Source organism: Colius striatus, chromosome 11 (genome assembly GCF_028858725.1).
Source record: "Colius striatus isolate bColStr4 chromosome 11, bColStr4.1.hap1, whole genome shotgun sequence".
Lineage (NCBI taxonomy): Eukaryota > Metazoa > Chordata > Aves > Coliiformes > Coliidae > Colius > Colius striatus.
The window spans coordinates 26,123,251-26,149,156 of record NC_084769.1 but is presented as its reverse complement, the minus strand read 5'-3'; the positions used below and the strand labels follow the sequence as shown (position 1 = coordinate 26,149,156).

General features: G+C 36.1%; 1 protein-coding gene across 1 annotated transcript in view; it reads left to right on the top strand.

Annotated features, from left to right (window-relative positions):
- CCDC141 (coiled-coil domain containing 141) overlaps positions 1–25,906 on the top strand; it is a 79,937-nt gene that overhangs the window by 32,207 nt on the left and 21,824 nt on the right. Inside the window, 11 exon segments of the mRNA XM_062004898.1 lie at positions 3,462–3,603; positions 5,392–5,511; positions 7,384–7,575; positions 8,578–8,754; positions 10,245–10,418; positions 12,180–12,305; positions 12,768–12,956; positions 13,265–13,444; positions 14,446–14,595; positions 22,355–22,495; positions 24,368–24,562. Coding sequence (XP_061860882.1) covers positions 3,462–3,603; positions 5,392–5,511; positions 7,384–7,575; positions 8,578–8,754; positions 10,245–10,418; positions 12,180–12,305; positions 12,768–12,956; positions 13,265–13,444; positions 14,446–14,595; positions 22,355–22,495; positions 24,368–24,562 — 1,786 coding nt within the window.

Below are 25,906 nucleotides of genomic sequence, written 5' to 3'. Positions count from 1 at the left end.
GCTTTAAAGTTATTGTTACTGCTTCAGCACCTCCTGATATTTAAATTAAATGGAAAGGAAAGGGATTATCCTCAGTGCAACTCTGACTTACAGGCCTGTCAGTTTGACTTCAGTGCCTGGAAAGCTGATGGAGCAGATCATCCTAAGTGCTGTCATGCAGCACATGCAGGACAACCAGGTGATCAGGCCCAATCAGTATGGATTTTGAAGGGCAGGTCCTGTTTAACAAATCTGATCTCCTTCTATGACAAGGTGACGTGCTTATTGGATGAAGGAAAGACTGTGAATGTTGTCTAACTTGACTTTAGTAAGGCATTTGACACTATTTCCCACAGCATTCTGTTAGAAAAATTGTCTGTTCTTGGCTTTGATGGGCATATACTTTCCTAGATGAAAAACAGGTTACATGGTTGGGTCCAACCAGTTGTGGTCAAGGAAGTTAAATCCAGTTGGCAGCTAATGACAAGTTGTGTCCCTCAGGGCTCAGTACTGGGATTATTCCTGTACAACACCTTTCTTAATGATCTGGATGAGGGGACAGAGTGCACCCTTAGTAAGTTTGTAGATGACACCAAACTGGATGGAAGTGTCGATCTACTTGAGCACAGGGAAGCTTTACAGAGAGATCTAAATAGGCTGGATCACTGGGCCAAGACCAATGCTATGAGTTTCAATAAGGCCAAGTGCCGGGTCCTGCACTTGGGCCATGACAATCCCCAGCAGTGCTACAGGTTTGGGGAGGAGCAGCTGGAAAGCTGCCAGGCAGAGAGGGACCTGGGAGTGTTGGTTGACAGCTGCCTGAACATGAGCCAGCAGTTTGCCCAGGTGGCCAAGAAGGCCAATGGCATCCTGGCCTGGATCAGGAACAGTGTTGTCAGCAGGAGCAAGGAGGTGATCATTCCCTTGTACTCAGCTTTGGTGAGGTCACACCTCAAATACTGTGTCAAGTTTTGGGCCCCTCTCTACAAGAAGGACATTAATGTGCTAGAGAGGATCCAGAGGAAGTAAAGGATTTGGAGCTAGTAAAGTATTTGGAGCATATCTCATATGAGGTAACAGCAGACTCGGGGGAGACTGAAGGAAGTTGTAGCGAGGTGGAGGTCAGTCTGTTCTCCCTAGTAACAAGCAATAGAAGAAGAGGAAATGGCCTCATGTTGCTCCAGGGGAGATTCAGGCTGGAATTTCTTTACTGAAAGGGTTGTCAGGCATTGGAACGACCTGCCCAAAGAGGTGATGGAGTCACTGTCCCTGGAGGTGTTTAAGAGATGGTTTCACTTAAGGAAAAGGTCTAGTGTTTGACAGGGCTGGAACGAAGGCTGGACTCAATTATCTTAAAGGTCTCTTCCATCTGAAATGATTCTATGACTTTGGTTCCTAAACCAGCCATAATTCCCATAATTGCAGAAGACATGCTGCTGTTCTGTTAGACATTACCTCAATAGAAGCAGAAGCTGTGTTTCAAATTACGTCTGCATGCATTGATTAATGTTAGGAACATTTTTGGAATGAATCTCTAAAATAACAAGTCATTAATTTTCTTTCTTCCTTATTAAGAGTTTTGAAAAAAAAAATTAATGCCACAGGCAGATAATCTCTGTGTCAAAGCATTGCTCAAGATATTCTGTAAATATATAAATAAGGTAAGATTTCTGCCAATTGACATTATCATTTAAAAAGTGGCAAAGCATTACAGCTGAAAGAGCAGTGACTTAGAGAAGTGCAGCTTAAAACAATATAAATGGGTAACGTCACTAGAGATGTATTTTGCTGTTTCTGAAGAATGGTGGAAAATACTAGGCTCTCAAATATTTTAAATGTCTACTTGTATCATAAAAAATAAGTCCCTTTCTAGGACAGCAAACACGGATTATGGCTTTTCAGTTTTTCACTGCTGCTTTCAGGCCTCATGCTCAAGCATAATGGATTAGCCACATATTTCACTGAGTAATGCTAGTACTTCTGTGGAGGTGTAACACTTTATATTCCTATGCATGGGCTTAAGGATTACAATCATGGAATAATTTTAGCTGTTGGGGAACTCTGGAAGCCATTTGGCACAATTCCTTGCTGAAAACCTGTCAGTTATATTAGGTTGCTCAGGACCAAATTTTTAGTGTCTCCAAGGATGGAAAGTTCATAGTCTCTCTGAGCAACCTCTTCTAGTGCATGAAACATGTTTTTCTTGTATCTAGGCCAAATATCTGTTGCTGCAGTTTGTAGGCATTGCCTCTTGCCCTTTTGCTGTACGTCTCTGAAAAGACTGATCCCGTCTTCTGTATGATCCCACTTTCTCATAGACAATGAAAGACAGTAATTTGATTACTTCACCACTCTGAACAGAGTTCAGTCAGCATCCCATTGTACATCATGTGTTCCAGCCTCCAAAGCATCTTGGAGGCATCTGCTCAATCAATTTCATCTCATCTGTCTGTCCTATACTATTGGGACCCAAACTGGACAAACTGGTCTTCAGATGCAGTTTCACAAGCCCTTCACAGAAGAGAGTAAACTGCTGGCTAGCCCCTTTGAGATGCACCTCAGCTCCAGGCTAGTCTTCAAAGCCACAAGGGTGGTCCTGACTCACTTTTTGTAAACCAAAGTGTTTGATTTTTTTTTTTTTTTAATCATGCTCAGGTCTTTAGGAGATATCCGGGATGTTCCCAGTGAGCTCATAAGCCTAGTAACGGTGACACTGAGTTCTGCCAGCAAATGTGATATCATATTCCACAATGTTAATTTCCCTTCAAAAATGTTGATGTTTTGAAAGAAGAGAGGCCTCTCTTTGTCATGTATAAGCCATTGTACTGTCCTTAAATACTGACCAGCATTTAGCCCAGTCATTAACCAACATGATACAAGATTTGTATGAAAAGCTGAGGGTCAGAGGAGGAAGATTTGGACAGAAAACAGAACTTCTATCAAGACTGAATCCTGATTTCTAATTTTCCCCCTTATTGCAGAACTCATTGGTACTCTTAATTGCCCTCATAGACATAATTGCTCTAGTAACTCACAATTTAGAAAGCCTCATATCCTCACTTTGAGGAATGACTATGTTTAGAAATAATAACACAGATTTCTGCGACATAATTGGAAATCCACCTCACAGTAAAAATAGAGAAGTATGTTAATTCTATCCTACTTTCAAAAATTCTTGAGACCTGTTGCAGCCTTATAATAAAAGGTAGTGCAAATTTGCATTGGAAGAGGAATAGATTCTAGAAAGGTGACAGAAGTCAGTAACCCATATCTGACATGTGAATCTAGATTATGTGCTAGTGATGTTTTGTTTGAATTCATTTTTTTTTTTTTTTTGGTTATTTTTCTTTAAAGCTCACAGATTAAAATTTGTGAGTTACTTGCCATACAAATGAACAGAAAATGTTGTTTTTTTTTTTTTATCATTATCATCCTTCTTACTAAAAATAAGAAATAACAAAAATTCTACTTTTCCATTTTAGTTCTTGGGTGACAGGAATTCAGAAAATGATGGAGTATGTTCAAAAAAAGGTAGACCAATTGGTCAGACAGTGTCCAGATTATAAAGAACTTACTTTGAAGAGACAGCAATGGACTGCCTCAGTTGAAGACCATCTAAACAAGGTACATCAAAACATCATTGTCTTACTGCATTCATGAACAGTATATTGCATTTCCATAATTTAGCTATGTGAATATTAAAGTTGATTCAAATAATTGCAAGTAAAATGTTGATTTGTTAGAGTGCACAGTTGTTGTTAAAATGTTTGAATGCTGTTATCAGCACAAATAAACCTAAAATTGTTCTGAAAAGGCACCTGTTTCCAGGAGAATATTTGAATGGTGATTTAAAATTTCTTGGATAATGAGGTTTTATAATTTGTTCCTTTGGAAAAATAGTGAGCAATCAGGTTTCCTATACTATTTCTATGACTTCTGTTTCATTTGTGTGAAGACAAAAATAGAAGTATGAGAGTTAATAAGCAAAATTGAGGGTTAATAAACATGGTGACTGTGAACCACAGCAAATTTTCCATAAATTTAAAGGAGAGATGATGTGCTGACTATAAAAAAATCCCTTTATTCATTAAGATAGTGATGCATCAAGGACATAACAGCCTTCTTAAGCTGTTGAAGGTTTCGTAGCACTGCAGACATCCTTATTGAATTGTTGGTGTTGGAATAGACACATGGGTCCTAAATAAGTTTCCATGTGTAAATTCAGGTTAAAAATATAACAGTATAACAATATTTATATGAAGGAAATCCCAGAGTGTAGACCAAAAAAGTCAGTGAAATTTATTGACTGAATAATTAAATCTCTATTGTGATATTTTATATCAGTATGATGTTTATAATGAATTATCCTGAATGAAATGAAAAGTCAATTTGCCATAAATTGGTCTTTTTGCATGAAATTTACATGGAAGAGCCTTGTGATGGAAATATCATTGATGTGAGATGAAAATAAAGATTCTGTTGATAGCCGCTGTGGTCTTATATCAAAAGCATATTGTGAATCTTAAGATAAAATTTCAGGTATGAAGGTATTTTTTACACAAAATGTAGACCCCGATTTTGATAAATGGTTTCATTCTACAGTTTATTCTAATCACTTTGTCCCCAGTCTTACATTAGAGAACACTTTTAAGGTTTGAGTCATGATACATGATCTTTATTACAATGAATAGTGCTTATTTTTATACTCCTGAAAAGCAAACTAATTTTAATTCCAACATTGTGCTAATGCAAAGCATCCCAAACAATATGGTGCTAAATTTAACTGTCTCGAGTTTCATTTAATAAAATTTGAACCTCAGCAGGCCGTTTTTAAAATATATGATGCATGTGAATTCATATGTCTAACAATAACTACACATACTATGATATCTGCCTCTCCATAATCTGTTCTGTTATCATGCATATGTAACATCACAGTGAGATGACAATGAAATGAAGTTGTGTACATGTATTTGCACAAAAATAGGTCTCTTGGCTTGGTAGAGGATCTTTAAATGTACCTTCTGGAGAATAAAAGCAGGCAACCAAGCAAAACAAGTATTTCTGCCAAGAATATTTCATCTAGATTATAATGCAGTTGTGCTTTATTGAAATTGCAAGCCTACAATACTTAGGATAAGAGGAAGCACTAGCAACAAAAGAAAGGGAAACAGGACTTTTTTTCTTCTGCAAATTCTGAACATACATGTTAGAATTTTCTTTGGAGAAACACTAGAATTGTCTTCCTTTGTATATTCACTCCTGATTTTCTCTGATTATACAAAGCACATAATCTAAACACCAACAGACAAGTGTTATTTCATTCTTTTTCTATACAAAGTGATGTTTTATACTGTGTTTATACCATTTACTTCTATAAATTAACTATAGAAATAATGCTTCCAAATAAAGGTATTGCAGTCAATTAAAAAAATCACCTCGATGGTTGCGGTTGGTGTGGAGATTGGTTCGTGCTTGTCTGAGTCTGAAAGAGTTTTGAAGAAATACCTTGAACTGGCTAAACAAACAAAGGTAAATTAAAAACAAAACCAAAACACTTTAGTGACATTAAGCACTTTTAAAAGAGCAAAAACATGCTGTATATAACCCCAAATAAGCTGAGACATTTTGAGTGTCTTATGTATTCTTGGAAAGAGAAGATGTCTATAACTTCATTTAAAACTGTAGTTAATGGACAAAGCCACAGTTAACATGATAGGTCAGTCATTGCTTATCTCCATTGTGTTATTTGTTACTACCTCAAGATCCCAATATCAAACCTTGATAGGAAGACTTCAAATGTATATTGCTACCCCTACCCGAGTTACCAAGTTCAAAAATTGTCTAGATAGATAGAAGCATAGAAAACTCCTCTTGTGGTTTATTATGCCAGATAAAAAGGATGAAACATCAAAAAAGAGAAAAGTACTTCCCAAATGGTGAAACTTGAATGGGCTATAAAGTTGCCATCAGATATCCATTGATCATATTGTGAACGTAGCCATGGTATTAAAGGACCACAGCACTCAGCTCTGTGGCAGTCACATCCAGGACTTTTCCAGCTCTGTTAACAGTACTGCAGGATCTGAAAGTGGCTTAAAACCTGTTGAGGGTCCTCGCTATGGTCTTAACATAGGTGTGTATGTAATGGCTAAGTTGAACAACTTGGCAGTATATATTTTAGGAGTATCCTATGTTTTAGGACTCCCATGGGATTGTTTTTTTGTTTCAGGCAACAGTTTATGGAATTCAACAGCTGGATCTATACAATGTCTGTGGAAATAAAATTCACCTTAAAGAAATTATACATAGTAGGAATATAAGAAGTTCAGCAAATGAGCAAGAGCTCCTTTTATGTTCCACAAAAACATGGAACAATTTTTAGTTTCTGCCAAATTTTTGCATTCCAGAGAGTTACCTTTATTTGTTTGCAGTGTACAGTCAGCCCTGGCAATAGTAACCTCTGCTGTCTGTTCCTTCTGTGGATTGTGATATGCTAGAGTTTGCATTCTTTACTGAATGTCATAGGTAGATATGCTAGGTGGTATATAGTTAAAGATATAAAGGTAGATAAGCATATAGACATAGGTATATGAAGCTATGAGTTAAGACAGTGAATCTGAAAACCACACCCCATCTGAAACATGGAAAATGTTAAGAACATAGCTCTTGCTCAGATAGCATACTATGACTTTCTTCTGGGTCTGAGCAGTTGATACAGTAACAGATACAACCCCTTATTTGGTCACCATCTGATTTTTGCAGATTCACGGCATGCAAGGACATTGGTTTGGGTGGGAATGCAGGGCAATCTAGCTTGATGGGTAGAGACTAGTCTGGAACTAGGAAACAGCTTATTAAAGAAGGAAGATATCAGTGGACCTAAGATTCATAAGGCAAAGTGCTACAATGACAGGCCTTTACAACAGTAGCCTTATGAGGATTTAGTGCTTGTGGAGTTTTACAGTAGAGTAGACACTGAGAACTGAGTATCAGACAAGCTGTTAAGAGGGATTTAGACTCAAGAGAATCACTTCAGAAAGTTGAGCTGTACTGTTTCTTTTTATTAATGGAATTATATCAGTTCTGGCTATGGATGTTCCTGTATGGAACCTTTCTGTTGTTTTCATTCTCAGTCTGTAGTGGTTTATTTAATCTGAATATTGATATTCCTACTTTTTTCCCCTTCAAAATAGCTCTTTTAATAACCACATTCACAATTTTTAGTGTTAAAATGTTGCAGGAAAGAAATGGTTAATTTCAGCATATAATATCCTTCATTCTTCAACTAAGCAATTGCACTATATATGAAAGCAATACTAGCAAAAATTAACAGTGTGATATTAATATTCACAAATCCTTTTCTGTCATTATACATATTGTCCTATGGTTATATTCTCAAAGGAAACTTCACATGAATTGGAAGCAGCTGAGAGAATAATCAAAGATATGGCAGAATCTGAACCTGAGCAGGTGGCAGCTTTTTCTATCAGAGTTGACTTTCTGAATGAAGAACTGCAAAAAACTGAAAAAAGTATTCTTTCAAAACTAGAAATTCTAGAAACTTATGTGGCCTTCTTGAAGTCAGCTATGGAGGTATGGATTACTTGTGTATTCCCTGACTAGACTGTTAAAATCTTGTATGTGAAAAGTGTGATTTTAGCTTTGAAAGACACACCCTGTAGATACTGTGCCATGAAAGCACAGCAAGTCCTTATTTGTTCCACTGGGGCAAGCAGCCCTGGTCATTGATCTTGCTTCAACATGTAGTCTATGTATGGATTTTCTACTGATTTAAATCACTGTTGTAAGAAGCATATAAATGAATTTTCACTTTCTCTTGTCCACATGTACTCATAATAAAAATGTTTATGTGTACGTACTCTGACAAGTTTTCTAATTTTGCTTCATATAATTAAAAAAAAAATCATCACATATATTAATAAAGATCATATTATAAAATGTGGATATAGATATTTCTAACTGTCTTACACTACTTCCATTGCAGTGATAATTAATCTGAAGGGGTTTTAAAATTAATTATAACCCAACTCTACCTGAAATCATAATCAATTAAATACCAACATAATTTTGGTAGTAATGCCAATCATGCCTAGGGCAGTTAATTTTTATTTTTATGTAATGTTTAAGATTCTACAATACTGTTGTTCTTTTATATTTAGAAAGAAATTGAGGATGGAGCTATCAGATAAAATTAACTGTAGGATTTATTTATTTGAAGATAAACTGTAGAAAGATTGGATTGCATCTACTTCTAATTATTGCTAACTTCAATTGCTTCATGTTAAACAGATCTATGAAAATCATTGCACTGATACACTGAGATACAATATCCATGTAATGACGTGTGCCAAAATTGAACAGATAGCAGCAATCTGTCTACTGGTTTTCAGGTTATTTCAAACTTTAAAAAAATTATTTAGTATTTGTGTAGATTTTAGAGAGGGTTATAGATCTTAAAACCTGGAGAAAGATTCAGAGGCTACTATTCAATTTTATCATAGCTGTATATCTTTTGATTATAGTAGCTCAATTTTTAATTTGATTTTTGGGGGATAATTTTATATCTTTCTGTAGGTGAATAATGATATTCAAAATCTGAAGGAATTGTATAAATCAGAACCGTTACAAAGAAACAGGAAGACTGAAAATAAAATTGAAATGGAATCAGCTAATACTCAGTGGCAAAAGGCCATAAAGAAGATTTTTTCCACCCAAGATATGGGTTGCAATTTTCTTAATTTAGTAAATATGGTGAGTATAATCTGATAAATTATATCTGATATTCAGTGTTTGCCTGTGATAAGGTCTAATCTGAGTTCTGCTGCTGATGCATTGTGATTTCTCCAATACCTAGTTTTAAAGGGACTAATGCTGCTATATACTTTTAAAATATGAAAGTATTATTTGAGTGCTAATGTCATTAGAAGTAATATAGAAAGTTTTGTGATTAATAATGACAGAGCATTTAATAAACGACCCGATACGTGCATATAAATATAATACATGCACATAACTCCTTTGTGCATGTTGGAAAGCAGCATATGTGCGAGCACATTAAGTTTGTCTTCCACAAAGTGGCAGTCTTTACTAACAGAGTGTGTAAAGTTCTTGGAAAGAAATAGGTGCTAGAGCTGCTTCTTCAAAGATAACCTTTCCTGGTTTTGAGTTCAATTGTGCTGCCTAGGCATCCCTATCTAGTTTTCTAGCATCCCTTCGTGAGATGATAATTTAAAAGGTGCAACCATTCCCTAAGCCACTCCTCCTAAAGTAATCCCAATGAATGTAGACAGCTTGGATATCCAACTATTCTTTTTTTTTTTTTTTAAATAGGACAGACTAGGGAGCAATTATTTTAGAGTGAGAAGGGGAAGTTGATGTTGAAAACATGCAGCATCATGCAAGATGAGCTGGAAAAACCTACTGAAGGAAGAAGAGTACTCAGACAATGTAGGCTAAAGTGTGTACTGTCACAGATGGATTATGACAGGCACAGATAAGATAAAGTAAAAGCAAACTGACTATGTGTGAGTGTAAGGCTGCATTGCAGTCTCTTAAAGTCTTAACATACCTTCAGATATTACCTCTCTAAAAACCTGGAAGCATATTGCCACCATATTTTCTGCTACTCAGTTCTCATTATATTGTAGGTTGAAACTTTTAAATATCTGGATCACATAAGTGAATTATGAACAGAACTTTTCTTAAAAGAAACATTCTGAAATGAGAAAAGCAGAAACAACATTACCCAGATTTCTGGTATGGGTTCTGTTAAAAGAGGAAAAAGCAACAAATGTTCAAATACTGAACACTTTATCCCTCCTCTGCTTTGGTGTTGCTTGGATTATCAGCATAAAGGAGTGGTCTTTTCTTTATCCACGTTTCTTTCCAGTTATTATTTCTTAAAAGACTGTATTGGGTAGTTCCATCTATTTGGAAATTATTTTATTTTGTATGAGCATTGTACGGTCATTAGATGGCAATAATTCAGTCATCATTGATCTCTTTTCAACTTTCAACTTTAACCTTAGCCATGTCCTCAGCGTACAAATTCTGTTTACCTATGCCTCTTTCTAAGAAAACGGTGTATTTAAAGACATCTAGAGTACCAGAAATTCTCAAAGTTGTTATGCAAGAGTTATTCAGTTTTGTTAAGCTTTGTTGAGACTTTATTATTATGAGGTTTTAATTGTGTTTTATAAAACATTTATTAAAAAAAAAAAAGTGTGTGTTTATTTTTCCAGATACATGGATGTTTAACAGTGGAAAAATCTGTACAGGTAACAGAAGATATTGTTGACAATTTGAGTAAAGAAAAGAAAGAGCTGACCAATCTCTGGGCAGTCTGGAATTTTAAAATTACTCAAGTAAAACCCATCAAGCAACAGTGCCACATATTTAAAGAACAACTGAAAACTGTAAGTAAAATATCTAGGAGGAAAGAGTTGGATGAGTGGATGGTGAGGTGGATTGAGAACTGACTGAATGACAGAACCCAGAGGGTGGTGATAAATGGCACAGAATCGACTTGGAGGCCTGTGGCCAGTGCGGTTCAACAGGGTTCGGTTCTGTGGCCAGTATTGTTCAACAACCTGGATGATGGGACAGAGTGTACCCTCAGCAAGTTCCCTGATGTCACCAAACTGGGAGGACTGGCTGATTCCCCAGAAGGCTGTGCTGCCATTCAGTGGGATCTCAACTGGCTTGAGAATTTGGCAGAGAGGAACCTCATGAGGTTCAACAAGGGCAAGTGCAGAGTCCTGTACCTAGAGAGGAACAACCCCATGCACCAGTACAGGCTGGGGATTGACCTACTGGAGACCAGCTTTGCAGAGAGAGACCTGAGAGTTCTGATTGATAATAGACTAAACATGCCCTTGTGGCCAAGAAGGCCAATGGCATCCTTGGATGCATCAAGAAGAGTGTGGCCAGCAGTTCGAGGGGGGTTCTACTCCCCATCTGCTCTGCCCTGCTGAGGCCTCATCTGGAGTCCTGTGTCCAGTTCTGGATTCCCCAGCTCAAGAGGGACAGAGAACTTCTAGAGAGAATCCAGCACAGGGCCACCAAGATGATCAGGGGACTGGAACATCTTTCATATGAGGAAAGGCTGCAGGAACTGGGGGTGTTTAGTATTGAAAAGAGAAGACTGAGGAGGCTGGGGTATCCTCTTTTTTGGTGGTTTCTAGCAGCAGTAATGGGATGAATCTGGAACAGAAAAAGTTCCATTTAAACATAAGAAAAAAACTATTTTACTATGAGACTGAGGGAGCCCTGGCACAGGCTGCCCATGGAGGGTGTGGAGTCTGTGGAGTCTTCTTCTCTGGAGGTTTTCAAGACTTGCCTGGACATGTTCCTGTGAGACCTGATCTAGGTGGACCTCCTTTGGCAGGGGGAGTTCACTAGATGATCATTAGAGGTCCCTTCCAACCCGTATCATTCTGTGATTCTGTGAGAGGAACTGTGGCATACGTTTGTAAATCTCTACTAGGTTTTAACTCTCTCAACTTTTTAGGTATCCCTTAAGAGAGTTGATTGGTAAGTTACTTATCACAAGTCTATTTTACTATTCCAGTAGTTAAGAGAGATAAAATGGTTTTGATCTTTGATTATTTTTACCCTTATTCAGACATATACAGATCCAAGTCTCCTGTTCAAAATTTAAGTTTTAATTAAGTCCATATGCTGTGCCAGAAGTTCTTTAGAGTTTTTTGGGGGGTTTGTTTTAAAAACACTATTTTATTGCTATTTCATAAATACTTTAGTAAACTGTGTCCTAATAGTTACTCAACTCAAGTCCAACCATGTTCATAAAGAAAGAATATTGAAACCTCTTTGGCATAGAGACAGTGTACAGTGTTTCTTAAAAACATTAGCTAGGCTAGTAGCAGAACCAGAAGTTTGTAGCTGTCATTTGTCAATTTATCCCTAAATTATGACATCTGTTATAGAAAATACTCTATGATATGGGTATTTCCATCTCAGTGTCTGCATTGTTTCTGCACACTGTCCTAAATAGTTCTTATCATCCTTGTCAGACAGAGGGTTTGAGGCAGAAAGATTTTACTGACAGCATTTTGGTGTTTGATTTTGGGAATGTCCTTGCTACAAATTTAAATTTGTGTTTATTTTTTTTTTATGTATTACAAATGGAAACACTAAACTGTTTGATTATCTTTTAGACTACCCATGGATTGGAGATTCTTCAAGAGGCACTCCAGTTTGCAGCAACAGTTGACCTTGGAAATGACCTTTTTACTGTTTTAGAACTACAAAAAAAACTCAACGAAATGAAACCACAGTATCAGGTAGGAAACCAAACTAGTGACCTGCATGATGGATAAAAATTTTTTTTACATGCAGTAAAGATTGACCTCAGACACTCTGGAGTTGCAGTGTTATATGTATTATATTGCTTTTCCAGAAGGAAAGGTATATGTATGTTTATAAAGGAGAAGACATTTTACCTTACCTTCAATGTCCAGAGAATGTCTTGTGTGATATTAGCTGCACAAATAGAGTACTAGAGTGGTAGAAGTACAAGGAGAGTATTAGCTTCATGCTTTTGAGATTGGTCAGAGGCTGAGGTATGTCATAATTAGCTTCTTATCTCCTCTGAATACCATCTCTGAGTTTTATCAAATATGTGGAGAGCGTTTTAAAGGGTATGGCATTAAATTTAGCATTGCTAAGTTGTTATTTCATCAAACATAAGGGAAAACTTGCTAATATATTTGTTTAATTTGAGTAACTTCTACTTCTTTTGCTAGCAACTGAATGCTGAGCTTGAGTACCTGATAAAATTATTAAAATTGTCAAGCCAGAAGGGATTTCCTGTGAAAGAGAATTCTGAGAGAATGAGTGAGCTCATTCATTTCCATCAAACGGTAAAGGACACAATGACAGCATATGGTGAGATTTTCAAGAAGACAATCACATTCCATCACATTAAGAAAAAAGTAAGTATAATATTTTCAAATATACCTCCTTGTGTTGCATTTAAATTGGTTTTGGTTTTAGTGCCTGTAATATTTTCTTTTTTTTCCTGCAAACAAACTCTCCTGGTGATCTGAATTAAATTTTGAATCTAAAATTGCACGACAAGTGGAGAATTTGAAATTGAAATTTAAACCCAAATTTGATTACTTAAATTCACATCAACAAAGTTAAGGGTAACACATTACAGACAAGAAAGGAATTGTAGGCTTTGTTTCACATTATTATTACTCCTTTCACATACAGTGATGTTCATTTTAATATATTCCAGCTGGAATGTCTCTCAAAATCAGGAGAATTGGATATTCCTGAAATATGTGATGACCCTGGAAATATGCACCATGCTAAAAACCACCTTGTGAATGCTCAGGAGAAACATGAACACATCAGACACCTATATAAACTACTTATTACCCGTGGAGTGGATATCTTATCTGCAGTGCAGCAACCTGTGAGTAGAGTTAGAAGGATTTGTGAAATCAAAGATAAATATGAATGAAGAGTATTGGAGCTATCTGATTGACTTTTAAATGTACAAAAATGTATTAATACTCTGAGAAAAAATACAGGGTTCTAAGAACCGTTTAAAAGAAAGCAAAACATAAAATATAAAACAATTGATGATTTTTAGATTTCTGCTTTTAGAATTTGCAGGTATACAGCCATTAAATGAAATGAAACATCCAAGAATGATGAAGTTTATTCTTTGGTAGTTACATTACAAAATGATTTTGCCAACAAAAAGAAAAATAATTTCTTTAAAACCTTTTTTTATGTTTTAATCATCAGCAAACAGATTTTACTCTGGAAAAAATTGAGATACATTTGAAATACAGAAGAAATGAACCCTAAAATAACATCACTTGGAAAAAAAACCCATGGCTTTTTGTTCTCTAGTATTCTTTACGTGGTCCAAAGCTCTGTTTGTGATTTCTTGAATGTCACATCTAAATATCAGACTCCTGCTACTTTGTAAAGTTTGCTTTGCATATTTATTCGACTTTAAAGAAATGATAGTAAAAGAACAAAAAAAAAAAAAAGTAGAAAGTGTTACCGTATTAGTGGATTTGCATGGCAAATCAGATATCTTTTTAGAGAGGAATTATTTATTCAGGGCAGGAGCCTGCCTAGATTATCCACATTGCCAATTTGTTCTTCAGACTCCATAAATTGATCAGCAACAGAAAGGAGCCAATCAACAAACTAGAGTAGACCGTTTACCATTGCTCAGAGAAGACGTCATGTGTGAGTGGTGACTTTGACCCAAAACTATTCCTTAGATTACTGGTGATTGAAACTGATATGCGCTTGTTATGTTACAGTGGATGTTTAATAGTTTAGCCCATTGTGATTGACTATACATGTTCTGCCTCAAAATGATTTCCATTTTAGATTGGTTAAATCAATAAATTTCCTGACTTTCATAAATTCCTTTGTCTGTTCTCTATTTAGAATTGCTTGAATATTTCTGTAAAGAATCTGAAACAAGAACTTGCTAGATTTGAGTGTGATAGCGTCAACTGGAGCTCCAAAGCTGATAAGTTTGAGGAAGAACTGTTGCACCATTACCAACATTACAGCACTCAGGAGGAGATAAATGAGGTAAATGAGATAAATCCCAACACATTAAATGAGTGTTAAAAGACTGTGATGTCCTGTAATATATGTTACTGTTCACCATTCTACTAGATGCTTCATATGTATACAGAAAAGTAGATTTTCATCATCACTTAGTTATCTTAGCATCTTTATAGGTTAAATACAAATCCACTCACAACTTAGAAGGTTGAATTTGATAGATGTCCCAGCAAAAATTATTTTGGGAAAAACATTCCATAGAATTAATTTTCTCAGAGTGATCCATTAAAATAAGAGGATGACGATCGCTAGACTTGATGTTCTGCAGATTACAGTTCTATGCATTCATGAAGTACAGAAACTGTATTCTAACCTGTAAAGACGTCACACTAATGTTTGCTTAGTGTGAAGCACAGGTAGTGGAAATACATGACACTGAAAGTTATATTTTCTTATTTTATCTTTCTCTAAGTAAATCTACAACTGCATGAGGACTGACTAGATTTTCTCAGAATCATCAAAGTAGAGGTGACTGAGATTTCTGTCCCAACTATTTTTAATGAGTAAATTGTATGGATTTTGTTTTCTATTGCAAAATATTTTTGTGTGTTTTTGAAAAGTATCCATTTTCATGAAATGGTATTTTAAAATTGAAAGAACATGTGCACCAAAAAAGGACAAGTTTTTTTTGAAACTCAGTTCCAGTTCTAATCACTGCTCTCTTATAAGCTGAGTATATCTTGCTTGCTGATTTTCTGTGCATCAGTTTCCTGTGATGTAATTTCTTGTCTAATAGTAGGATGTGATCAGAAAAGCAGACAGTAGAGGAGAAGCAGTCTGACAGAAGGGACCATGCTATAGAAGAGAATGAAAGCACGAAGTACCTAAACAACAAGTCCCATTATGATTTACAATGGTTGGCAGAATCGGAATATTTGAGGCTGGAATGAAAGTATTCTAGGCTTTTATTGAAACCCCCTAAAATTTCCATTTCTTCAGCAAACGTTAACTGAGTGGCCTGAATGTAAGACTGTATTCAAAGACACACTGTTACATTAAATTAATCTTACTGCTCTCCTTTGATTTGGGGATTATATAATGAGGGCAGGAGAATATCAATCCTCTCTAAGAAGAATTATTTTTATTACTTCCAGTGAGAGCAGGTAGTAAAGGAAAAATCAATCTTATGACTTTCTCAAATTTAAACCAAAAATATCACTGACACGAGTTACTTGCCACATGCCCTATATTGCAAAATGTAACAATTAAGTTTCTCATAGTTAATGGACACCCTCAGCAAAAGAATTGCACAGCGTATTTTTAAGTATAGTTTTCACTATTGATTTTTTTCTTTCATTTTAAAATGGGAAAGCCATGTCCATAAAATCATAGAATCATAGAATGGTAGGGGTGGGAAGGGACGTTGAAAGATCTTCTGGTCCAACCCCCTGCAGAAGCAGGTCCACCTAGATCAGGTCCCATAGGAACATGTCCAAGTGGGTCTTGAAGACCTCCAAGGAGGGAGATTCTATACCCTCCATGGGCAACCTGTGCCAGGGCTTCCTCACTCTTACAGTAAAATAGTTTTTTTCTTATGTTTAAATGGAACTTTTTCTGTTCCAGATTCATCCCATTACCCCTTGTCCTGCTGCTAGAAACCATCAAAAAAAAGGATACCCCAACTTCCTCAGTCTTCTCTTTTCTAGACTAAACACCCCCAGTTCCTGCAGCCTTTCCTCATATGAAAGATGTTCCAGTCCCCTGATCATCTTAGTGGCCCTTTGCTGAATTCTGTCTAGGAGTTCTCTGTCCCTCTTGAGCTGGGGAGTCCAGAACTGGACACAGGATTCCAGATTAGGCCTTACCAGGGCAGAGCAGATGGGGAGTAGAACCTCCCTTGACCTTCTGGCTATACTCTTCCTGATGCATCCCAGGATGCCATTGGCCTGGCACATTGCTGGCTCACAATTAGTTTATTATCAATCAGAACTCTCAGGTCTCTCTCTGCAGAGCTGATCTCCAGCAGGTCAATCCCCAGCCTGTACTGGTGCATGGGGTTGTTCCTCTCTAGGTACAGGACTCTGCACTTGCCCTTGTTGAACCTCATGAGGTTCCTCTCTGCCAAATTCTCAAGCCAGTTGAGATCCCACTGAATGGCAGCACAGCCTTCTGGGGAATCAGCCAGTCCTCCCAGTTTGGTGACATCAGGGAACTTGCTGAGGGTACACTCTGTCCCATCATCCAGGTTGTTGAACAATACTGGCCACAGAACCGAACCCTGTTGAACCGCACTGGCTACAGGCCTCCAAGTTGATTCTGTGCCATTGATCACCACCCTCTGGGTTCTGTCATTCAGTCAGTTCTCAATCCACCTCACCATCCACTCATCCAAGCCACACTGCCTGAGCTTTCTGATGAGGATGTTATGGGAGACAGTGTCAGAAGCCTTGCTGAATTCAAAGTCGATGACATCTACTGCTCTCCCCTCATCTAGCCAGCTGGTTATGCACTCATAGAAGGCTATCAGGTTGATTAAACAAGATTTCCCCTTGGTGAATCCATATTAACTCCCCCTGATAACCACCTTTTCCTTGATATGTTTAGTGATGGTAGTCAGGATGAGTTCTTCCATCACCCTTCCAGGGATGGAGGTGAGTAGTACTACCGGCCTGTAGTTTCCTGGGTCATCCTTCCTGCCCTTTTTGAAGACTGGAGTGACATTGGCCTTTCTCCAGTCCTCAGACATCTCGCCTGTCCTCCGCGATTGTTCAAAATTGATGGAGAGATGCTTATCAATCACACCAGCCAGCTCCCTCAGCACTCTAGGATGCATCCCATCAGGACCCAGGGCAAGTCTTTAACCTCTTCCTCTTCCACTCAGGGCAAGCCCTCTGCTGTCCAGACCATCCTCCTATCCTCGCTGGACTGGGCTTCACAAGGGCTGGCCTTGGCTGTAAAGCCTGAAGCAAAGAAGGCATTCAGTACTTTAGTTTTCTCTGCATCGTTGGTCACCAGGGCACCCTCTGTGTTTAGTAGTGGACTCACATTCCCCCTTTGTCTTCCTTCTGCCGCTGATGTATTTGAAAAGCTCCTTCTTACTGTCCTTAACATCCCTGGCTAAATTTAATTCTAGAAGGGCTCTAGGCTTCCTAGTTGCACCTCTGCATGCTTTGACAATGTTCCTATACTCTTCCCAAGAAGTCAGCTCCTGTTTCCACTTCTCATAGAAGGCTGCATTCTGCCTGAATTGTCCCAGCAGATCCTAGCTCATCCTACCTCCTTTTCCTCCTTTCTTGCGCATTGGGACACACTGATCTTGGACTTGGAGGAAGTGGTGCTTGAAGATTGACCAGCTCTCTTGTTGATTGATTAAAACCTGTCATCCCCGAACCTAATTGAGTCTTGAATGTGAACTAACTGAAATATACCAATTGTGGATACCTTTTTCTTTAGAATCCTTTTCTATTAGAGATTAGCAAAGAAGATATTTCCTAAACAATATTTGCCTAATGTACCTGCATGCACATTAATGCACAGCCATTTTTCTTCATTTTTTTTCATAAAGTGCTTACAACTAATTCTGTCTAGGGATCAAGAAACAGTGACCTACTTCAAGACTGTTGGTTGTGGATATTCACTTCAGTATTTAAAATTCTGTTAATTTAACATCAGAAGTTATTCTGAGTATTGCTAGCATGTGGCAGTCCTGTTTGAAATAATTTATTTACTATCTATGGTTTCTAAGCAAATATTTTTTGTGCCAGCAGCGAGAAGCAGCTGTTCATAGCTGTTGCATAGTAAACAGCGAACCAACTAATTAGCTGTGATTTAGTGGTGTACAGAGCAAACTTTAAAGTTGGCAGAACATATTTGGAATTTACAGTAAACATTACATTTTATGTGGTGAATTTAAGTACATGAGTGAGAGCTTTGGTGATTGCGACTCACTTGTGTTAAAAATGTCATACATAGAGGACTTGGCTAGCTCCCTATTTTTGTAACACTTTACAAAACACTTTTCTATAAGAAGCAAGGAAATGAATATTTAAAGTTATAGCCAAGGACACTTATCAATGGTTGTAGAACAATTTTAGAGGAGCAAGGAGTAAAATGTGTGTCTTTTGTGTGCTTTATGTAATTAAAAAAAAATTGCTAAGGCTGGAAAAAAAGATTTTATGCTCTCTACATCTTTGAAAGATGTAAGGAAAGCTTGTATGACGTTTGAGATCTGTATTGCCAGTTTGGGCTTCCTGCTACACAGACTAATTTGGGTAGCAACCTTCAAAGAGCTGCAACTCCACTGCATTTCACTGCAATCTTTGTGATAGAGCTAAATCAAGCCTCAGATAACTGTAGCTTAATAATACACTGAAACTGTTCACAGCATTATAAATGACACAGTTCTCTACATAAGCTTTTTTTTTTTTGCAATGAAAAAACTTTAGGAGATCACTTTGAAAATCACATTTGAGTATGTCTGCACAAAACTTACAACACAAGAGTAACAGATCCTGGAGTGGGTTCTCTGCTTTCCCCAGTCATCTCACTTCTTTCCTCTTCACCATGTTATTAATTACACACTTATGGAAAGGCATGACCAAAAATGTGGGTTTTAATAATAAAGGATAATGAGCTATGTCTCTTCACAAGTCAGTAGCAACTGATATTTATGAGCACATTTCTCATCTTGTAATTTATTTTGATTGTGTTCCAAGAATTAATCATTAATGCCTCGAACACCATGTCTTCTTTCTTCCCACTTTCTGGCTGGCTGTTCTTTAATCTTGGCCACTTTGAAAAACTATTTTCAGCAACCTACTTTCATAGACTGTTTTGATTATTAGAACTATCAAAAATGTTATGTGTTAATAAAAAGGGAAAGGTGAGTGGCTAACAACGGTGAAGTACCTCCTGGGGCGGATTGTACAGAAATCAAAGCATTTCAGTGGAATTGTATTGGTAACAAAACCATATTTAAAGCAGCTTTATAACTTGCTTTTTCTATTTATTTTGTAGTTGTGTGATAAATTGGAGAAATTGACACCTAAACCCTTCTCCTCTACTATCATTCTCCACCCATGACAGGCCAACTATAGTTAGGAACAGCTGCCTGATTAATGACTATGACACAATGGACAAGTTACAAAGTTTCATTAAGCTTATAGGTTGAAGTCATTGGGAGCATATTAGAGTGTATAGTTCCTTTAGTTTTCTCATTTAATTTTGCAGAATATTGTGGAAAGCTTAGATCCATTTACATTTCTACAAACCAGCAGCTCTATATCATCCCTGGTACAATTGTTGATGATAACAGGACTTGCGTACATGTACTCTGAGGGTGTGATGTATGAATCTGAGCTGAATCTCATTTTTCCACTGAAGCTAAAAGAGAAGAGTGACAGCAGCTGCAAACCTTTGACACATGAGCCATCATATCTGAAACAAGACGATCTAATTTCATGTACTGCTATGAGGAGAGCTTCTGGCTTTATAGATGACCACTAGCCTATATATGTGCATAAGCCAGTGAAATAAACTAAAATAAACTCTTTCTCATCTCTTCTTTTCCTCAAAAATTAATCCAGAAAATAAGGTTCTTGTGTTCTGAATATAAAATATTGTTCTACAGAGGTGGTCTTATTAACAGAGGGCTTTTAGATAGATTTTATTATTCTGTGTAGTTAGGTGGGATAAAGAGCTTAAACTAATTGAAGATCACAGTGCCAGTGATGGAATTCCCTTCCTTTCCATTACACTGAGTGAAAACCATCTGTCTATTTACTGCTGCAATAATATAGTAACATCCTACTAGATGAAATGAAAATGAAAAATATATCCCTTGATGGATTAACATTAGTATGTAATAACAATAATAATGATTGATTTCTAGCTGTTCCAATAATAGTAGCTGCAAAATAAGCATTCATTACTCCCTGTATCCTTTAAGAGGAAAGGGGAAAGGGGGGCAGGTGGAAGTCTGTAGGACTCTTTAACATAAAAAAAGATTGAAAATGTTAACTAAATATCAAATTGTGGATATGACCTGAACTTGTTAACACTAATCAAGTTAAGTTCTTTTAATTTATCCACCTGGAGGAATAGACTGCAAAGCATTCAAAGTGCTGCATTTCTTTTATATTGGTTCCTTTAGCTAAACATAATTTTCCATAATTTAGTCTACATTCTCCCAAAAGCAATAGACTGCCAACCCAAAGAATGTGAAACATTTTAAAAGTTTCAATCATTTTTATAACCTTCCATTTAAAATTTTATGATTTAATTACAAATAATTTGAAAATGTAATCATAGAATTGTAATGTAATTAAAATAGTACTGTGTATAAAGTACCACAAGTATATTTTAAGCAGAGTTTTACTTGTCTGGTTCTTACATCTTTGCTTAAAGGAATTAAAAAGTAATTGTAATAGCTAAAAAAGCTTTTTACATTTAAAAAAATAAATTTGAAATTTACATAGTTTTTAGAGAAAATATATTTTTTAAAAATCCTTTAATTCATAGTCCTTTACAGATAATCTTGTAGAGTATGTTTTATATGCTTATTTATAATAACATTGTGAATCCAAAGAGTGGTTTATTAAGAGTGCACTTGTAAGAGGACATTAAAGCAAATGAATAATCAGCATTTAAGGAAAAAATAAAGTAATATAGCCACCCTATATTATAACTAGTTACCACAGTAAATGCTGGTTTTTAGCATGCATTGACTCTTCTTTTTGATGACTATTAAGTTTATTCTGGTAAATTGACAATGCATATGATTCATATATGTATGAATAAAAGCATGGCTTCCTAGAGCTTCATCAGTGTCATTCCTATTATTCTGGATTCAAAAACCATTTTGTAGGTTAAAGAAAATATATCTACATTCCACCTAAGAAACAAAAGACTTCTACAACAAATTTAATATAACTAAAGTGAATAGTAGTTATCTTAGCTGATATATCCATCTGAAAAGTCTTGAAAGGTATGGACACTTAATAATTGGAGCTTGTAGCTCTTCTTTATGTTATTATACGAACCATTTCCCCTCGTGTCCAGCTCACTGCACAAAGCCAGTTCTAACTGGTAATAATACTCTCATGTGGTGCCAAATCTAACTAGCCACACTTAGCCATTGAATGGTAGGTACTCATACAGTCTGCATCTTGATTCTGCATAGAGATTGATTAACCTTCATATGCTGTGAATACTTACATTACAACATTTTGACTGTCACAGTGTGTAAAATTAAACCCCTATGTAACTTCTTTTCAGAAGCAGGACTTCTGCCAAAAAACCCCAATGACAGGAATGTGCTGTGAGAAGGTGAAGGGAACTCCAACAAAAAAACCAACCTGACAGAAATGAAATGTATTGTAGGAGAAAAAGTGCTATGAATAAATTTGAATCTACTTGCTCAGCCCAGTAAAACTCTTTTTTTTTTTTTTTTTTCTGGAAACTCAGCAATGATACACATTTAAATGCTATCATTGTCACTAAATGGACATGTGAAAGGCACCTGCCTCTAGTTAAAACCACTGAAATCTCTTTGACAGGATTTTTTCATAGATTGTCTGAGCAAGGATCTCATCCATTTCTCCAATCCTTTTTTTTTTAAAGTTGTGAGGAAATAAGGATGCATTATCAGATGTCACAGCATTATTAATTTATGTATTAAATTTTTAGCATTCAGCTCATGGTCTATTAAACAACTATAAAAGAAATGTAAATTGAAAGGTACTGGCTTCTTTTTTTCCTAACAGATATTCTTATTCTGTTTCAGCTCAGAGGATCATTTAAGGATCTCAAAAAGAAATTTAACAATTTGAAGTTTAACTACACAAAGAAAAGTGAAAAAGGTCGGAATTTGAAAGTACTTAAAATACAGATTCAGCAAGTTGATACATATGCAGAGAAAATACAGGTAATTTTAGAAATTTTTAGTGTTAGTGAAGGCTTCGCTGGTTGAATTGCTGTGGCCAGTGCCAAGCAGATTAAAGAAGACTCAAGGTGTACTGTGAGCTTCCCTGTTAGTCAGCTTTATATTTTTGTTCTCAGTCACACTGATACATTTTTCATTTTTCTATTCCTTTTATTCTTCCATTTCCTTCAGTAAAATAATCTTAATTCCTGACTTCTCTGTGTTCACTCCTTTTATCCTTCATTATTTTTCTGCTTAGTATTTTATTCTTCTTGCCTTTGTTCCTTCACAATATGTGACCTAATCTCTCTCTTCTAAGAAAATCCCAAAATAAACAAATGCCCCATCAAAATCAACAATAAATGTGCACATTATCCCTCTTGCATCCAGCTTCTTTTTTGTCTTTATTTCATCTGCATGTCTTGCCTAGAGTTGATCATACTAATTTGCACTTTAGAACCCTGCCAACCTCACTCATTCTTTGCATTCACCAGAAACTCTTCTTCTATTACTTGAAATTTCCAGTAGCTTCTATTTATATTTTTGTCAGGCTTGGTTGTTATTTTGCAACTTTTTTTTTTGCCTATCTTTGCAATTTTATCCACAAATGCAACTTTTAGTCATGGAATCATTAAGGTGGAAGGAACCTCTGGAGATCATTTTGTCAAAATTCCTTCCTCAGAGTACAGTCCACTACAAACATTTTCTCTGCGTCATGCCCAGGCTTTTCTTTCTGAGTTTCTCCAGGGAAGGAAACTCCAAAACCTCTGTGGCTAAGCTGTTCCACCCTCAGATTGAAAAAATCAAGTTTGTTTTTGCATAAACAGAATTGCCTGTATTTCAGCTTGGGTCCACTGGCTCCTATCTTTTCACCAGACACCACTGACAGAGTCTGGCTCTGTTTTCTTTGCTCCCTCCCATTGTATTTTTAAACACACTGATAATATCTCTTCTCCATGCTAAAAAAAATCCCCTCTCTCTCTGTCCTTGCTCAGTCATCTTTGTCAACATTTTCTGGATTTTCTCAAGAATATTCAGATATTACTTTTAATGAGGCACCTGAAGTGGACATAGGACTCCAGATGTAGCCTCACTAGTGCTCCATAGAAGGGGAAAATCACTCTCTTTGATCTACTGGCAACACTCTGTCTTCTTACCAGTGTATAATCTTAGAAGCGTATATGTAGATAGTTCATGAAATACTTTCCTATTTTAAATCAATCTCTACCTTTCCAAATGGAAATCAAGGACCTGTCTTTTTGTATCACTTGTAAAACACCTAGCACAATGAAGTTCTGATCAACTATCAAGACTACTGTTACCAGGACATACATAAAAATGTATAGATGTATACTACTTTATCCTAAAACTTACATGTAATGTTTAGACCAGACATCATAAAGTACTAGTATGAATATTCATTCCTCTTGGTATTTGAGATTATGCTAAGTTGTTAATAATGTTGCCTACATCAGATTCTTAACCAATATGTTAGTGTTCTAGGACATAAATAACACAAAATGCTTAAACTGACTTGTATTTAGTCAAAGGTTTAGTGGTATTTCTTTTCCCTTCCAGATTCAATTAAAGTCAATTTGTTCAGGATCCCATGTTTTACTACTGCAAATATTTGTTTATTTTAAACTGAAAAATATAACTAAATTCCACCTTTAATAAATATATTTTACATTGATTTTAATGCACATTGTAGAAATCCTTCCGTTTCTTTTGATCTTTGAAAAAAGCAGTTGTAATTTTGAAAACAGAGGACAAGATATATGCTTGTGTGATTTTCCCCATGTTTTTTCACTTTTTATTTCTAAAAACAGAAACATTTTTGTTGTGGTATTTAACATTGCTATATCTCTTTAACAGAGTCTTAGAAAGAAGATGGGTAATTTAGAGAAGAATGTCATTGGCTCTGTAGCAAATAAACCTAATGCTAAAGTCAGGATCCTCGTGGCGTTAATTGATGACTTACAAAAACAGTTGAATGACTTTAGCATAGTTGTGGAGGATTACAAACAAAATCTGGATCTCATGGAGAATCTGCAACAGATGATGGAAGAGGTACTAATAAACCCTCGATCCTTACTGTGGATCTAATTATTATCTAGGACTATGATAGATAAAAATACTTACAACTAATTCAGGCAAAAATCTTTGGCTTCCAGAAGTGGTAGATTGGTAAAGATCTGAATTTTGTTCTATTTTTGTTGAATAGCTTTGTGGATAAAACGGGAAAGAAAAGGTGCAACGTGACCATATTCTTGTACTACCATGCACAAGACTGGGTCTCCATCTCCATATGACTTTCATAGTGATTCAGCATATCTATGATCATATTTATATTTACTTGCTTATTTTCTCTAAATATATTCTGAGGCAACACAGAAAGTGTGACAAGGCTCTCTTTAATAGCTGTCAAACCACAAGAGCCAAGTTATCACAATAGCCACTTTGTTGTCAGGAAGAGCTGTCTGTGGGATATGTAAACTGAAATGTAAAATTTTCAGTTTTTCAAAAGCAGCACGTAATTTTTTTAAATAGATTTTAAAATAGAAGTACGTGTATATTTCTTTTCTGAATTGTAGTCTGAGTCTTTCTGAAGACTTCTGTTAACTTTAATTTGATGTGTCTGAGGACTGCCTCATACAATTAAAAGAAAAAACTACTTGTAATAGTGATTTCCTCTTGAGGTATTGTCTTGGTGCATCTACTGTGAGGCAAGCACATTCATACCATCATTGTTTATTTTTAGAAATAGTACTGTTCTTATCTCCACAATGACCTAAATGTATGACAAATAAATTCTCTTAGTGATGGATCACAATACTAATGTTTTGTTTTAAAAATTTTCATTTTCCAGTGATCCAATCTATGTATCATTTCATATACAGTTAGCAAAGCAATTTCTTAGCATTTGTTGTGCATTTAAGTTTTTAAACTTTCCCCTTACTTTTAGGGAAACAAATTATTTGCTAGAGCAAAAATTTAAGATTTCTGGGTTTTTTAAATATATAAAAAAAACCCCAAACCTTTTACTCAATGATTTTTGTTCAGTGAATATATCTAGTCTTAAATACTGACTATAATGGCAGTTACAAATATTCAGTATTAACTGCTTGTTGTAATGATGCAATATGGATGCTATTGAGCAAATACTACATTCTGTCCTTGTGTGAGTAGTGTTACCAAAAATATTTATTGAGTATGTTCTAAATCCCAGTCTTGTCAGTAAAAATATTCCTAGCAACTTTAATGGTTCCCGAGTCTAAACTTCCCATTTGTTAGTAGAATAAATCCAAGCAACCTGCCACCCTTACAAAGGTATAACTGTTTAACAGCTGTTAATATTTGAAGCAGCATTGGTAGTGAACAAATTAAAATTGGAAAATTCAAGACGTTGTGTAT